The sequence below is a fragment of the Aotus nancymaae genome, unplaced genomic scaffold, assembly GCF_030222135.1.
Source record: "Aotus nancymaae isolate 86718 unplaced genomic scaffold, 86718_ANA_hifiasm-v0.15.2.pri h1tg000014l, whole genome shotgun sequence".
Lineage (NCBI taxonomy): Eukaryota > Metazoa > Chordata > Mammalia > Primates > Aotidae > Aotus > Aotus nancymaae.
Genome location: NW_026988425.1, coordinates 56,592,499 through 56,608,183, shown reverse-complemented (window position 1 = coordinate 56,608,183; position 15,685 = coordinate 56,592,499). Strand labels below are relative to the sequence as shown.

General features: G+C 39.7%; 1 protein-coding gene across 1 annotated transcript in view; it reads right to left on the bottom strand.

Moving 5' to 3' along the window:
* IPO11 (importin 11) overlaps positions 1-15,685 on the bottom strand; it is a 227,782-nt gene that overhangs the window by 174,808 nt on the left and 37,289 nt on the right. The window contains exons 4-5 of the mRNA XM_012462294.2: positions 8,428-8,500; positions 5,563-5,766 (exon numbers count right to left, since the gene is read on the bottom strand). Coding sequence (XP_012317717.2) covers positions 5,563-5,766; positions 8,428-8,500 — 277 coding nt within the window. The remainder of the gene's footprint in view (positions 1-5,562; positions 5,767-8,427; positions 8,501-15,685) is intronic.

Below are 15,685 nucleotides of genomic sequence, written 5' to 3'. Positions count from 1 at the left end.
TGCACCTATAATCCCAGCTACTCAGGAGGTTAAGGCAGGAGAATCGCTTAAACCTGGGAGGCGGAAATCTAGCCTAGGCGGCAGAGTGAGACTCAATCCTGGGGGGAAGAAAAGCCACTATAAAATTACACAGAGCAAGAGATAAGAAACAGACTCAATATGGCATTTAATGTGACAATTAAAATCAACAAAAGTCAAAATAAGATCTATTAAACCTATTTGATGACTTGCTTACAAATAAATTTTACTGCACTGTAAATATCTTATAGGCTAGAACTACATCATCTAAGTGGTGCCTTGGCATTCTCAAATTTAGCATTCATAATTTCAATTATTTGGAAATTTCCCCTAAGGACCACATCATGAAGTCTTAAATTTACAAGGAGTAAGTCTGCAAGTCTCTGCTACGAGGGTGAGTGATCTACCTCACACTAACCAATCCATCTCAAAGCAGTCAAGCAGTTCTCGTTTGTTTAGAAAATACAGTAATTTATCACGATGACCTTCTGAAGTATTGTAACTTGACTTTACCTTGCCACACAGCATTCTTTTACCCTTATCATCCAAATAATGCGTGTGTTGTTTAGCAGGAACACTATTATTTTTTTAACATTATTATTATTTTTTAAACACTATTATTATTTTTTAGAAACATGTCTAACTCTGTCTTCCAGGCTAGCACAATCATGCTGCGGAGTACAGTGGCACAAACATAGCTCACTACAGTCTCAAATTCCTAGGCTTAAGTGATACTTCCACCTCAGCCTCCCAAGTAACCAGGATGACAGACATATACCACTATGCCTGTCTAATTTTTTAATTTTTTTGTAGAGATACGATCTCACTATGTTGCCTAGACTGGTCTCAAACTCCTGGACCCAAGGATCCTCCCACCTCAGCTTTCCCAAATGATGGGATTACAGCCATGAGCCACCACGTCCATTCTAATAAGAACATTGTTCATTATACATCTTTCAGCTTCTAAAATTCAGCTAAGTTTTAGCCATGACCATAGTAACAACGCAATGCAGTTTTGTTTTCTTCAGATTTTAATAGCTTACTAAATGACTTTTGGGGGAGTTGTGCTCTTCCACATGAACTATCAAGAGGCTACTAATTCTATCTTCTGTCTCCCACAATATTGTACATATCTCTTGTACATAGTAGGCATTCTATAACTGTTAAGTGACTGTTAGACAGAAGTAAAAATTTAAGGTTCATCCCTAATATCCAGGCTGGGTACAATCGTATGCACCTGTGGTCCCAGCTACTTGCGAGGCTGAGGTGGGAGGATTGCTTGAGCCTAGGAGGTCAAGGTTGCAGACAGATATGTCTGTGCCACTGTACTCTGCAGCATACATTTGTGGGTTATACATCGTGATTTGGAGACATTATTTAGTTTAACACACTTGTAATTTCATTAGAATTGCTACTTGTACCTTAAGTTTCCTTATTTTGCCAGGCACAGTGGTTCATGCCTGTAATCCCAGCACTTTGGGTGACCAAGGAGGGCGGATCATGAGGCCAGGAGTTCAAAACCAGCCTGGCCAATATGGTGAAACTCAGTCTCTACTAAAAATACAAAAACTAGCCGGGTGTGGTGGTGCACCCCTGTAGTCCCAGCTACTCAGGAGGCTGAGGCAGGAGAATCACTTGAACCCAGGAGGTGGAGACTGCAGTGGGCTGAGAGTGTAACACTGCACTCAAGCCTGGGCAATAGAGGGAGACTCCATCTCAAAAAAAAAAAAAAAAAAATTCCTGATCTTTAGAGACTTTGGATTTTAACTGTGGTTAATGTACATTTTATCATATTTAGGTTTATATAAAGGTATACTGTTTTACAGAAAATGAATTCCTGGCTAGGCACAGTGGCTCACACCTGTAATCCCAGCACTCTGAGAGGCTGAGGAGGGCAGATCACCTGAGGTCAGGAGTTCGAGAATAGCCTGGCCAACATGGCAAAACCCCACCTCTACTAAAAATACAAAAATTTTGAATTTTTACAAAAATACCGCCAGGCATGGTGGTGCATGCCTGTAATCCCAGCTACTATGGGGACTGAACCTGGGAGGTGGAGGTTGCAGTGAGCCAAGATTGTGCCACTGCACTCCAGCACTCAAGCCTGGGCAACAGATCGAGACTCCATCTCAAAAAAAAAAAAAGAATTCCTGGCGGGGTGCAGTGGCTCACGCCTGTAATCCCAACACTTTAGGAGGCCGAGGCAGTGAATCATTTGAGGCCAGGAGTTCAATACCAACCTGGGCAACATGAGGAAATCCTATCTTTACTAAAAATACAAAAATTAGCTGGGCATGGTGGTACACATCTGCAATGCCAGCTGCTCAGGAGGCTAAGGAACCAGAACTGCTTGAAGCTAGGAGGCAAAGGTTGTAGTGAGCCAAGATAACACCTCTCTCTCAAAAAAATAAATAAATGAATTCCTTTGTGTCACATCAAGCTCAATTTTGTTACTGCAAAACAATTTGCTCTCAATTGTTGATTCTGAAACTTGTCACCCCTGAAAAAGAGCTTAATTTATTCTAACATAGAGGAGGAAAGGGTCTAAAAATTGTTGGGATACACTGAGCAGCAGGTAGCAATTTTAAGTGTACTCTGCACTACTTCGCTGTAGCAACCAGATTAACCATAAGCTTATTTTTTTTTTTTTTTTTTTAGATAGAGTGTCACTCTGTCACCCAGGCTGGAGTGCAGTGGCACAATCTCAGCTCACTGCACCCTCTGCCTCCCAGGTTCAAGTGATTCTCCTGCCTCAGCCTCCCGAGTAGCTGGGATTACCGGTGTGCACCATCATGTCCAGCTAATTTTTTTGTATTTTTAGTAGAGAAGGGGTTTCATCATGTTGCCCAGGCTGGTCTTGAACTCCCAACCTCAGGTGATCTGCCCGCCTCAGCTTCTCAAAGTGCTGGGATTACAGGCATGAGCCCGACCCTTGCATTTTTTTATATAGGAAACTAATTTGGTACTTGAGGACCATCTTGGCATCTTTCTTTATTATTAAAAAGAAGATTTTCTATAATTCGGATTACCAAAACAGGCACAGCTGTATTAACTAGCAAAACTGCTCTTTAAAATAATGTCTTCTCATATGTGCTACCTTCAATTAAGTACACATCCTGTACCTCAACCACATAAGACAGGCTACCCTTCCTAGTCCCTATTATAGTCCATATTTCCAGGTTCAGCTGCTCCACTTCAAAATAAAAGGTGCTAATTTGAATTTTTTCCAGGTATCTTTAGCTTCGACTAACCTCTCAAAAATCCTGCTTTGTGAGGTTTTGCACTATATCACTCTGATATCCAGCAGGTACCTAAGAATAAGTCTCCTCTTCTATTATTCATTCACTTAACAGTTATAGAGTATCAATCATTATGTGTACTCTTTTAGACTATGCAGTAGGATGACAGCAATAAGAGCTACACCGCAGTGAATCTGAGAAAAATAAGAAAACAATTACAATTCAGCACAGTGTGATAACTACTATATTGAAAGTAAGTACAAGATGCTAATTAAGCCTATACTTCATTCTATATGGAGAAGAACTAGCTTCACACCACAAAACAAAGAAACAAACAAAAAAAAAACAAGCAAGAAGCAAACTCACACAGGTTATCCAGCTTAAGGCCCTGATTATCTCTACAATCTGTAGAGACTGCCTCGGCTAAATATAAACTGTACCTGTAAGGCAACATATTCGCGGAGTAAACTTTAAGAAAGTTGAAATACGAATTCAAACTTTTATAGACTGGTAGCCTTTAATAACAGGTAACTGTAACCAAGAATCTTCTAGAAAATTGATTTTGGGACTCTCCCCAACAAAAAAGTAAGTCCTAGAAGTAAAGGGTTTGAGGTGAGGATAAGAGTTCAGCAAAAACAATTTGACAGAAAGACTGGAGTAAACTGTCCATTTCGTTTAGTGCTGGCTAGAAATCAAGCAAAAGTGAAAAGGATGTGAAAAGCAACCTTGGACTATCAAAAACAGTTTCTCTTACACACAACATCCTCAAATGAACATAAGACTGGCTATTTAAACCCACTGAGTTAAAAATGAAAAGGATACAATGTGGTCTGACGTAAACTTTGGTATATATAAAAATCATATGGGGAGCTTGTTAAAAATGCTAATTGCCAAGTCACATCCTCAAAGTGAAGATTCCAAAGGTGTAGTTCTGAAACCTCTCAGTCTGTGTACATAACACATTGAGAACTAATGTTGACATGAAAGACAGCTCACGATTATACATTATTCTTCCCACCCCCCTTCCCTAGTCCATTCTCAAAAGAAAAGGATCTACACTGTGAGTCCAAGTCCTCAGGAACAAAAAGTTGGGCAGTTCTTTGTGAAGAAATAAAGGCAACATAAAAAGACTAGGAGAAGTATTTTCTTCTAGAACTCTCTCTTCACTTGGCTCCTTCCACCAGATCCCTTCCCTTCTACATGCTGCATACTCTTCACTGATTCCTTTTCACATCATAGGACTAGGCTATGGTGTCCTATGAATGAAGCATCTCTAATGCTTAAGAATGAAGCATCTCTAATCATGGACGGTGAAGTAGAGACCAGAGCAAAAGTCAGAAGGAGACCAGGGAAAGGCTGCTTAAAACCACATGCTAAGTTTAGAAGCAAAAGGAACTCTGGAAGCTCCCAAAGAAAAGCCTGCTAATTTAGGGAAAAGTATGAACAATATTTAAGGTACATTTAGAGGAGAAAAAGAAAGACAAAAGAAAAATCTTTCTATAAAACACTATGTCACCCTATTTTTGGAGAGCAGCATGATTCAGAACACACCTGAAATAGTTTGAGACCTATTATGTGGGCATATAAGACTTAAAATTATATTCCTTTAATTTCTCTACAATTACAAAAGGTAACCAAGAACACTGTTAAAAATACTTTAAAGCATGGCTAACACAGTGAGACCTCAGCTCTACAAAAAAAATTTTCAAAAACTAGCTGGCCATGGTGGCATGTACCTATAGTCCTAGTTACTCATAAGGCTGAGGTAGGAGGATTGTTTGAGCTGAGGAGGTCAAGGTTGTAGTGAGCTATAATCATGCCACTGTACTACAGCCTGGGTGACAGAATAAAACCCTATCTCAACACACACACACACAACCAACCCCAAAACCAAAAAACAAATAGTGCAAAAAAACCTAATAAATGGCTACCACTCCCTACTTATGTCAAACTCCTTCCTACATCTGCCCTACATCCTTCAATTACCCACATGTCAATTCTACTTCTAAATGCCAACTCTATGCCCGCCTAATTGCACCCATTACCACAGCTTCGTTTAAGAGACGTATCATCCCATCTGAACTACTTCCACTGCCTCAAACTGATCTCCCTGCCTTCAGACTGTGTCCAACTAACCAATCCTCCTCATTGACAATTAAGTGATCTTCTTATTCATATCACTGCTCAGCTTAAAATGAGAAGTAATTCAGTCTTTCAATAAAACATCAATAGATGTAAAACTATAATCATTTTTTACAAGTAGCACAATTTTCACAATCAAATTTAACTATGTGAAATCACTTACATCATAAAATAGTTTTCTATCAGCAGCAAGTCGTTTGGATGCCAGTGTCTTGGTAACATGATAGAAGGTAAGTAATGCTCTGTGCTGTCGAAGATCATCCTGGACTTTAACAGACTCTATAAGGGTGGGAATTAGTTCAGGCCACTGTCTGGGACAATCCAACCTAGCAACTTTTGCAATCAGCACTGCAATCTGAGTTGCAATCTGGAGAAAAAAATTAATCATTAGAAATAGACAAATGAAATCAAGGCAATTGATAATGAATGCATTCATGGTGAAAAAGTACACTGTTAATTATACATTTGACAGAAATGAATACAATTTCACTGAATGATTGCTTAAAGACAGTGGTTCTCAAAGTGTAGCCCATGGACACCTGGTAGAGCCAGGACCCTTTCTGAGACCTATAAGGTCCTCCTTTTCCCAATTACCTGTCAGTGTGAAACAAAGTTTTCTTCATGTAACATTTATCATGTACCACAACAGAGTAAATGAAAAAGCAGATATAAAAACCTAGATCTCTTCCTTTAAATAGCTAGACCCTAAAAACGCAAGCCAATGACACCTTTCTCACTAAATTTTTATTGTTTGGGAAATAGATACTATTGCTCATTTCCAAAACTGCTATGTTGACACGTATAATTTTATTTTTTACACTAGTATTTTTAAGTTTCTCAGTTTTTTTTTCTTTTTATTTATTTATTTATTTTCTTTTTTAAAAAAAGACAGGGTTTCACCATGTTGGTCAGGCTGGTCTTGAACTACCGACCTCAGGTGAAAGGCCCACCTTGGCCTCCAAAGTGCTTGGATTACAGGCGTGAGCCATCACGCCCAGCCTAAGTTTCTCAGTTTTAATTTACAATACAGTAAATATCAACAGATGTAACTCTTTAAGGTCTTCAATTTTAGCAGTATAACAAGATCCTGTGACCACAAAGTTTAAGATGTCTCACTGAAAGTAGAAAGAAACATCACATATTGGGCATTTAAATAATGATACTTCTACATATCAGTGTTTCCCAAATGCTAGCTGAAAGAACAATTAGGCAGTGGTTTACTATTCAGTAACACAAACCCCTCCCTAATCACCTCCTGCCACATTAAAGGTAGCTCCATTTTTCTCCAATATCTTTCAGCTCCTTTGTCAAGAAAAAGCAAAGAACTATGATCATTTAAACAGGTCAAAATAAAATTGTATTGGAAATACTGCTGAATACAATGTGTTTTAATAGCTCAATTTTAAGCTATTTCAAGCATAACCAAGTATTATCTTGAAAAAACTTGAGAATTTACAAAAAAAAAAAAAAAAAAAAACTTGAGAATTATTGTACCTATAAGCAAAACTTATTTATTCTTAGAAGAAAAACCTCAGGCCAGGTGCAGTGGCTTACGCCTGTAATCCCAGTACTTTGGGAGGCCGAGGCAGGCAGATCATGAGGTCAGGAGTTCAAGATCAGCCTGGTCAACATGGTGAAACTCCATCTCTACTAAAAAGACAAAAATTATCATTCAAGTAGGCTTGCATTAAAAAAAAAAAAAAAAAAAAGACAAAAATTAGCCAGGCATAGTGCCAGGTTTGCCTGTAATCCCAAGTACTCAGAAGGCTGAAGCAGGAGAATTGCTTGAACCAAGGAGGCAGAGGTTGCAGTGAGCCGAAATCATACCACTGCACTCTAGCCTGGTTGATAGAGCAAGACTCCATCTCAGAAAAAAAAAAAAAAAGAAGAAGAAGAAAAACTTCAATATAAAAAAACATAAAACCAGGGCCGGGCGCGGTGGCTCAAGCCTGTAATCCCAGCACTTTGGGAGGCCGAGGCGGGTGGATCACGAGGTCAAGAGATCGAGACCATCCTGGTCAACATGGTGAAACCCCGTCTCTACTAATACAAAAAAATTAGCTGGGCATGGTGGCGCGTGCCTGTAATCCCAGCTACTCAGGAGGCTGAGGCAGGAGAATTGCCTGAACCCAGGAGGCGGAGGTTGCGGTGAGCCGAGATCGCGCCATTGCACTCCAGCCTGGGTAACAAGAGCGAAACTCCGTCTCAAAAAAAAAAAAAAAAAAAAAAAAAAAAACATAAAACCATATATAATTCACTATCTGCCACAGAATACTAGGAATTGAAAATGTGATGGATGCAACCAATAGAAAAAACCTGAAGCCATTCTGTAGCTTTTCTAAAAAAGTGGTAGGGAAGATAACCTAAAAATTATAATCATTAAAATTAATTCCTGTGCAGTAAGACTACAAATATAGCCATGTATCACTTAACAACAGAAATTCATTCTCAGAAAAGTGTCATTAGGCAATTTTGTGGTTGTGTGAATATCACAGAATGTATAATAATTGTATGTGCTATACTTTTACAAGACTAGCAGCAGTACAACAGGTTTATTTACACCAGCATCATCACAAACTAATGAGTAATACACTGCACTACAATGTTAGGATAGCTATGATGTCAATGGGTGAGAAGAATTTTTCAGTTCCATTATAAACCTATGGGACCACAATTATATACGCAGTCCACTGCTGCCCAAAACAACATTAGGCATCACATGACTATAGAGAGATTTGCTTTAAATACAGGGTCAAAAAATGAGAAAGCTGAAAAGTATACAAGTATACCTTAAAATGACTTCTGAGTTTTAAATACTTGATAACCAAATCTAATCAAAACTATTCACGGCTACAAATATATCACAAAATTTAAAAATGAACAAAGTATATAAAAAAATCACAAATGAAAATACTGTAACGGTAATATTTTTATTTATTTTTCATTTTAATGCCAGAGTATAAAATTAGTTTGGAAGAGCAGTAAAAATTAAAAGAAAGGAAAATTAGCATGCATTTTTTTCACTAACCTGGTTTATCGGTTCATTGAAGTTGGTGATGAGCCCTGCACGCAGAGTAGTTTTCTCCTCCTCTGAGAGAGCACTGTAAAACAAAATACACTGATTATGCCAAAGAATGCAACCTAATAATAAACACTACTGTAAATTTTAATAATAAAAAGCCTTCAAACATGTGTCTCTGATTGGTTTTTGTAAATAAAAAGGATTTTTCCATTACTTGTACATTGGCACTACTGTGAACTTTAAAACTTAAAAAGTCCTCTAAACAACTGTCCCTGATTAGTTCTGGTGAATAAGATTATTTCTATTACTTGTATGTTGGCACATCAAATAAGTCAGAAGCATAAAATTCCTTCACAATCGAATAAATGGGAAGCACCACACAGTAAGCAAGAGGAAATAAGACAAATCCAGGTAATCAATATATTTCATGCTCACTTCCATTGATGTAAAAATAGTTGCCTACAAAAAAAATTGCTAAAAACAATCTATACAAGCAAATATTACCGGTTCCATTGGCTTCTTTCATAAAATCTGTGTGAGGCTATTCTATGGCACAAGAGATTCAGAATCAGAGAATATTTGGGACGAGTAACTTATTAGAAATCAACTAGTTTAAATCTTTCATTTTACATCTCCAAAAAGAATAAACACAATACTAGTAATTTTGACTGCATATGAGAAAGGAAAATAGAAAGCTACTGGACAGGAAAAGAGAACACTACTATCTAAAACCGTATGCATGTTCTGTTCTGAACCATATGAATGTGTTGTTAATTTTAAAATTAAGGCCAGGTGCAGTGGCTCAGGCCTATAATACCAGCACTCTGGGGAGGCCAATGCAAATGATCACTTAAGCCCAAGAAGTCAAGGCTGCAGTGAGCTATGATTGCACCACTGCATTCCAGCCAGGGCAAGAGAACAAGATCTTGTCTCTAAAATATTTTTTTTAATAGTAAAAGTACATTAAATGTTAATGCCTCATTTTAAGGTTTTCCATTCTGGGTATCATGGACTAGTATGATTTTGTATAGGAAATCATCCCAACAAGATCAGCTATAAAAGCTGTACAATTTTTTTTTTTTTGAGACAGTTTCACTCTTGTTGCCCAGGCTAGAGTGCAATGGTACGATCTTGGCCCACCGCAACCTCCGCCTCCTGGGTTCAAGCAATTCTCCTGCCTCAGCCTCCCGAGTAGCTGGGACTACAGGCGTGTGCTATCACGCCCGTCTAATTTCGTATTTTTATTAGAGATGGGTTTTCTCCATGTTGGTCAGGCTGGTCTCGAACTCTCAACCTCAGGTAATCCACCTGCCTTGGACTCTCAAAGTGCCGTGAGCCACCACGCCCAGCCAAAAGCTGAATATAAATTTTTTAAAAGGTTAAGATATCCATTCCAAGCTGAATTGTGCTCCCATAAAATGAAATGCTCAAGTCTTAAACCCAGGTACCTTTGAATGTGACTTTATTTGGGAATATATAGTGTCTGCAGATGTAATCAAGGTTAAATGAGGGCATCCTGGATTATGGTGGTCCCTAAACCAATGACTGGTGTCCTTATAAGAGGAAAATTTGGACACAGAAATGACTCAGGAAAGGTCATGTGACAACAAAGGCAGAGACTGGAGAGATGCAACTACAAGCCAAGAAACACAAAGGATTTCCAGCCACCACCAGAAGTCGGGAAGCCACAAGAAGAACTCTTTCCTAAAACCTTCAGAGGGAGCACAGCCCTGCCAACTACTTGATTTTGGACTTCTAGAGCCTCCTGATCTGCAAGAGAATAAACTTTAGCTGTCTTTCCCTCCTACACCACCCGCGCCCCCCGCCCCCAGAGAACGAGGTCTTACTATGTTGCCCAGGCTGGTCTTGAATTCCTGGACTCAAACAATCTGTGACGCAGTCCCCCAAAGTGCTGGGATTCCAGGCATGAGCCACTGCTGCACCTATCTGTCTTAAGCCACCTAGTTTGTGATAATTTGTTATAGCAGCCCTGGGAAACTAATACAGCACCTAAAAACAATCTATGCAGCCAAGACTTAGAGACTTAGGTCTCAGGAACAAGGCAATGATTTGTGATAAACTAGTACATTTCTCCTCAGGCATATGCCCACAAGAAATCAAGTTGAAAGCATCAGCTAAGACACTGAAGAGCTACGAAGAGATTTCAGCAGGTCTCAACGTCGAAGAGACAAAAATTGGCTCACAGCCCACCAAAAGGCAGTATCTTGGTAAACACCCAAGGTTTTGCAGTCGAAACCCCAGGAAGGTTGCAACCTGGGATTAAGACTAAATAAGGCCGGGCATGGTAGTTCGCACCTGTAATCCCAGCACTTTGGGAGGCTGGCAGATCACCTGAGGTCACGAGTTTGAGACCAGCCTGGCCAACATGGCGAAACCCCGTCTCTACTGAAAATGCAAAAATGAGCCAGGTGTGGTGGCACATGCCTGTAGTCCCAACTACTTGGGAGGCTGGGGAAGGAGAACTGCTTGAACTGAGTAGGTGGAAGTTGCAGTGAGCCAAGATCAGGCCACTGCACTCCAGCCTGGGCAATAGAGCAACACTCTGTCTCAAAAGAAATCCAGTAAATCAGAAAGAGATTACACTCAACTATATCAAGGTTGAGGTCGTATACCATTTGTTTGCCCAAAGAAAATTAAATTCTCTCTAGAGAAAGAGAATTTAAGCCTCTCCAATTTTAACTATACAATGTTAAGCATTCAATGAAACTTATCAGGCATATACCAATAAATAGGGAAAAATGACTGAAACCAAAACACAAATAGAAACAGGAGTACATTGTAGATATAAAAATCACACTCAAAACAATTATACATTCAAGAAAATAGGAAAGAGATGGAGAATTTCACCAGACAACTAGAATCTTTTTTTTTTTTTTTTTTAATACTTTCAAGTTTTTAGATTCAGGGGATAGACGTGCAGGTTGGTTACCTGGGCATATTGCACAATGCTAAGGTTTGGAGTACAATTGAACCCGTCACCTAGGTACTGAGCATAGTACCCAACAGTTAATTTCTCAACCCCTGCCCCCTCCCCTCTCTAGTAATTCCCAGTGTCATTGCTGCCATCTTCAGTTCATGAGTACCCAATATTTGGCTCCCACTTACAAGAACATGCAGTATTTGGTTTTCTGTTCCTATGTTAATTCACTTAGGATAATGACCTCTGGTTGTATCTATGTTGCTGCAAAGAACATTACTTCTTTTCTTTTTATGGCTACATAGCATGTCATGGTATACAGGCAGCAAATTTTCTTTATCCAATCCACTGCTGATGGGCACCTAGGTTGATTCCACATCTTCGCTATTATGAATAGTGCTACAGTGAACATATGAGTGCATGTGTCTTTTTGACAGAACAATTTATTTTCTTTTGGATATACATCCAGTAACAGGAATGCTGGGTCAACCAGTATTTCTAAATTCTTTGAGAAATTTCCAAACTGCTTTCCACAGTGACTGACTAATTTACTTACCTACCAACAGTGTGCAACTAACTTCCCTTTTCTCCACATGCTCACCAGCATCTGTTGTTTTTTGACTTTATTTATTTTTTTTGAGACAGGGTCTCACTCTGTCACCCAAGCTGGAGTACCGTGGTGCCATCACAGCTCACTGTAGCCTCTAACTCCCAGGCTCGGGTGATCCTCCTGCTTTAGCTTCCCAAGTAGCTGGGACCACAGGTACACACCAAAACACCTGGCTAATTTTTCTGTTTTTTGTAGAGATGGGATTTCGCCATGTTGCACAAGCTGGTCTTAAACTCCTGGGCTCAAGTGATCTGCCCACTTCAGTCTCCCAAAGTGCTGAGATTACAGATGTGAGCCACCACACCTGGCCTTAACTTTTTAACAAAGACCATTCTGACTGATGTGACACAGAATCTCACTGTGATTTTGGTTTGCATTTCTCTGATGATCAGTGATGTTGAGCTTTTCTTCACATATTTTTTGGCCACTTGTATGTCTTCTGTTGAGTAGTGTCTGTTCATGTCTTTTGCCCCCTTCCCCCCCTTTTTTTTTTGAGACGGAGTTCCACTCTCGTTGACCAGTCTGGAGTGGAATGGTGGAATCTCGGCTCACCACAATGTCTGCCTCCCGGGTTCAAGTGATTCTGCTGCCTCAGCCTCCCGAGTAGCTGGGATTATAGGCATGTGCTACAATGCCCGTTTTGGGGTACATGTGAAAAACATGCAAGATTGTTGCATAGGTGCCAAATCTCATCTTGATGTTGATAGTTTCTTTTGCTACGCAGAAGCTCTTCAACTAGGTCCCACTTTTTAATTTGTTTATACTGCAATTGTTTTTGACTACTGTCTTAGTCATAAATTCTTTCTCAAGGCCAATGTCCAGAATGATGTGTGTTTCCCAGTTTTTTTTTCCCATTATTCTTACAGTTTTAGGTCTTACTTTTAAATCTTTAATCCACCTTGAGTTAATTTTTGTGCATGGTGAAATGTAGGGGTTCAGTTTCAAATCTTTTGCATATGGCTCCCCAGCCCTCCCAGCACCATTCACTGAATAGTGAGTCCTGTCTCTGTTGCTTATTTTTGTCAACTTTGTTGAAGATCAAATAGCTATAGATGTTTGGCTGTACTTCTGGTTTCTCTATCTGTTCCACTGGTCTATGTGTCTGTTTTTCTACCAGTACAATGCTATTTTGGTTACTACAGCCTTTTAGTATAGTTTGACATCACGTAAAGTGATGCCTCTGGCTTTGTTCTTTTTGCTTAGGACAGCTTTGGCTACTTGACCTCTTTTTTGGCTCCACAAGAATTTTAGAATAGTTTTTTCCAGATCTATGTAAAATGACATTAGTAGTTTGATAGGAATTGCACGGAATTTGTAGATTGCTTTGGGCAGTATGGCCATTTTAACAAAATTGATACTTCCCATCCATGAGCATGGAATGTTTTTCCATTTGTTTGTGTCATCTATGATTTCTTTCAGCAGCTACTTACAGTTCCTGTAGAGATCTTTGACCTCCTTGGCTATATGTATTCCTAGGTTTATTTATTTATTTATTTATTTATTTATTTATTTATTTATTTATTTTTGAGACAGAGTTTCGCTCTTGTTACCCAGGCTGGAGTGCAATGGCGTGATCTCGGCTCACCGCAACCTCCACCTCCTGGGTTCAGGCAATTCTCCTGCCTCAGCCTCCTGAGTAGCTGGGATTACAGGCATGCGCCACCGTGCCCGGCTAATTTTTTGTATTTTTAGTAGAGACGGGGTTTCACTATGTTGACCAGGATGGTCTCGATCTCTTGACCTCGTGATCCACCCACCTCGGCCTCCCAAAGTGGTATTTTATTTATTTAATTGTAGCTTTTATAAATGGGATTGCATTCTTGATTTGGCTCTCAGCTTGAATATTCCTGATGTATAGGATGCTACTAATTTGTGTTCATTGATTTTGTATCCTCAAATTTTACTAAAGTCATTCATCAGTTCCAAGAGCCTTTTGGTAGAGTCTTTAGGGTGTTCTAGGTATACAGAATCATACCATCAGCAAAGAGAGACAGTCTGAATTCCTCTTTTCCTATTTGGATGCCTTTTATTTCTTTCCCTTGCCTGACTGCTCTAGCTAGAACTTTCATAGAATTTATTTTTTTAAATACCAAAGGGGAATCCTAAAACTGAGACATAATAAGTGAAACAGAAATAATGAACTAGAAGATGGGTCAATAGAATATTCAGATTGAAGAATAAGAAAAAATGCACTTCTGCTTCTGAGAGAGTTCACTGGCCAGATATGTACTTAAAGAACACTAAGCTGGGCACAGTGGTTCATGCCTGTAATCCCAGCACTTGGGAGGCTGAAGAGGGAGGATTGCTTAATGCCAGAAGTTCAAGACCAGCCTGGGTAATATTATAAGACCCCATATCTTAAAAAAAAATTCTAAAGGCAGTTCTTCAGGAAGAAACAAATGAACTCAGACGGAAGCAAAGCATAGTTAACACTGCCTGTAATCCCAGCAGTTTGGGAGGCCAAGGCAGGTGAATCACTTGAGGACAGGAGTTTGAGACCACCCTAGCCAACATGGTGAAACCCTGTCTCCGCTAAAAATACAAAAATTTGCTAGGTGTGGTAGCAGGTGCCTGTAATCCCACCTACTCGGGAGGCTGAGGCAGGAGAATTGCTTGAACCAGGGAGGCGAAGCAGAGGTGGCAGTGAACCAAAATTGCCTCATTCAGCCAGGGGGACAGAGCAAGACTCCATCTCAAAAAAAAAAAGTAAGTTAAAGTGAGTACTGTTAATAAGATAATATAAAATAGTATTTTTGGGTTTTAAAATGTATGAGAATTAAAGCAATAGCATTAAAGACAGGAAGGGGGAGAGAGAGATCCAAGATGGCTGATCACTAGCAGCTCGGGCTCGTAATTCCCAGTGAAAGCGCAGAGAACGAGAGGATGCCACACTTTCAGACGAATATTTGTTGCTCACGGACTAGGAGATTCCCAGCAGAGGAGCCCCACGGGTCGCCAGGGCGACTCTTGTGGCCGGCGTGGCGGTTTTGCTGGCGACTTAGCGTGCCAGTTCTTGGTGCAGAGTCCGGAGATTCCCGGGCAGAAAAGCACTATCAATCTTAACACCGCTATTTTGGCCGGCGCAGTGGATTGCTCAGATTTCGGCGCTGGGAATCAAAAGTTGGACGTCTGCTCAGAGACCTAGTTAGAAAGTCGGTAATTACAAAGACGACAGACGGATAAATATATAATGAAGGGAAGAAACCAGCATAAAAAGGCAGAGAATACTCAAAATCAGAATGCCTCTCCCTCTACAGGGGATCGCAATTCCTCATCAGTAACGGAACAAGGCTTAATAGATTACGAGTGTGTTCCAATAACAGAAGCAGGTTTCAAAACGTGGGTGATAAGAAACTTCTGTGAATTAAAAGAACTTGTTCTAACCCAATGCAAAGAAACTAAGAACCTTGAAAAAAGGTTTGACGAAATGTTAATGAGAATGGACAATTTAGAGAAGAATATAAGTGAATTGATGGAGCTGAAAAACACAACAGGAGAACTTCGCGAAGCATGCACAAGTTTAAACAGTCGAATTGATCAAGTAGAAGAAAGGATTTCAGAAGTCGAAAACCAGCTCAGTGAAATGAAACGAGAAGACAAGAATGGAGAAAAAAGGATGAAAAGGAATGAGCAAAGTCTCCAGGAAATATGGGACTATGTGAAAAGACCTAATTTACATTTGATAGGTGTACCTGAATGTGACGAAGAGAATGAAT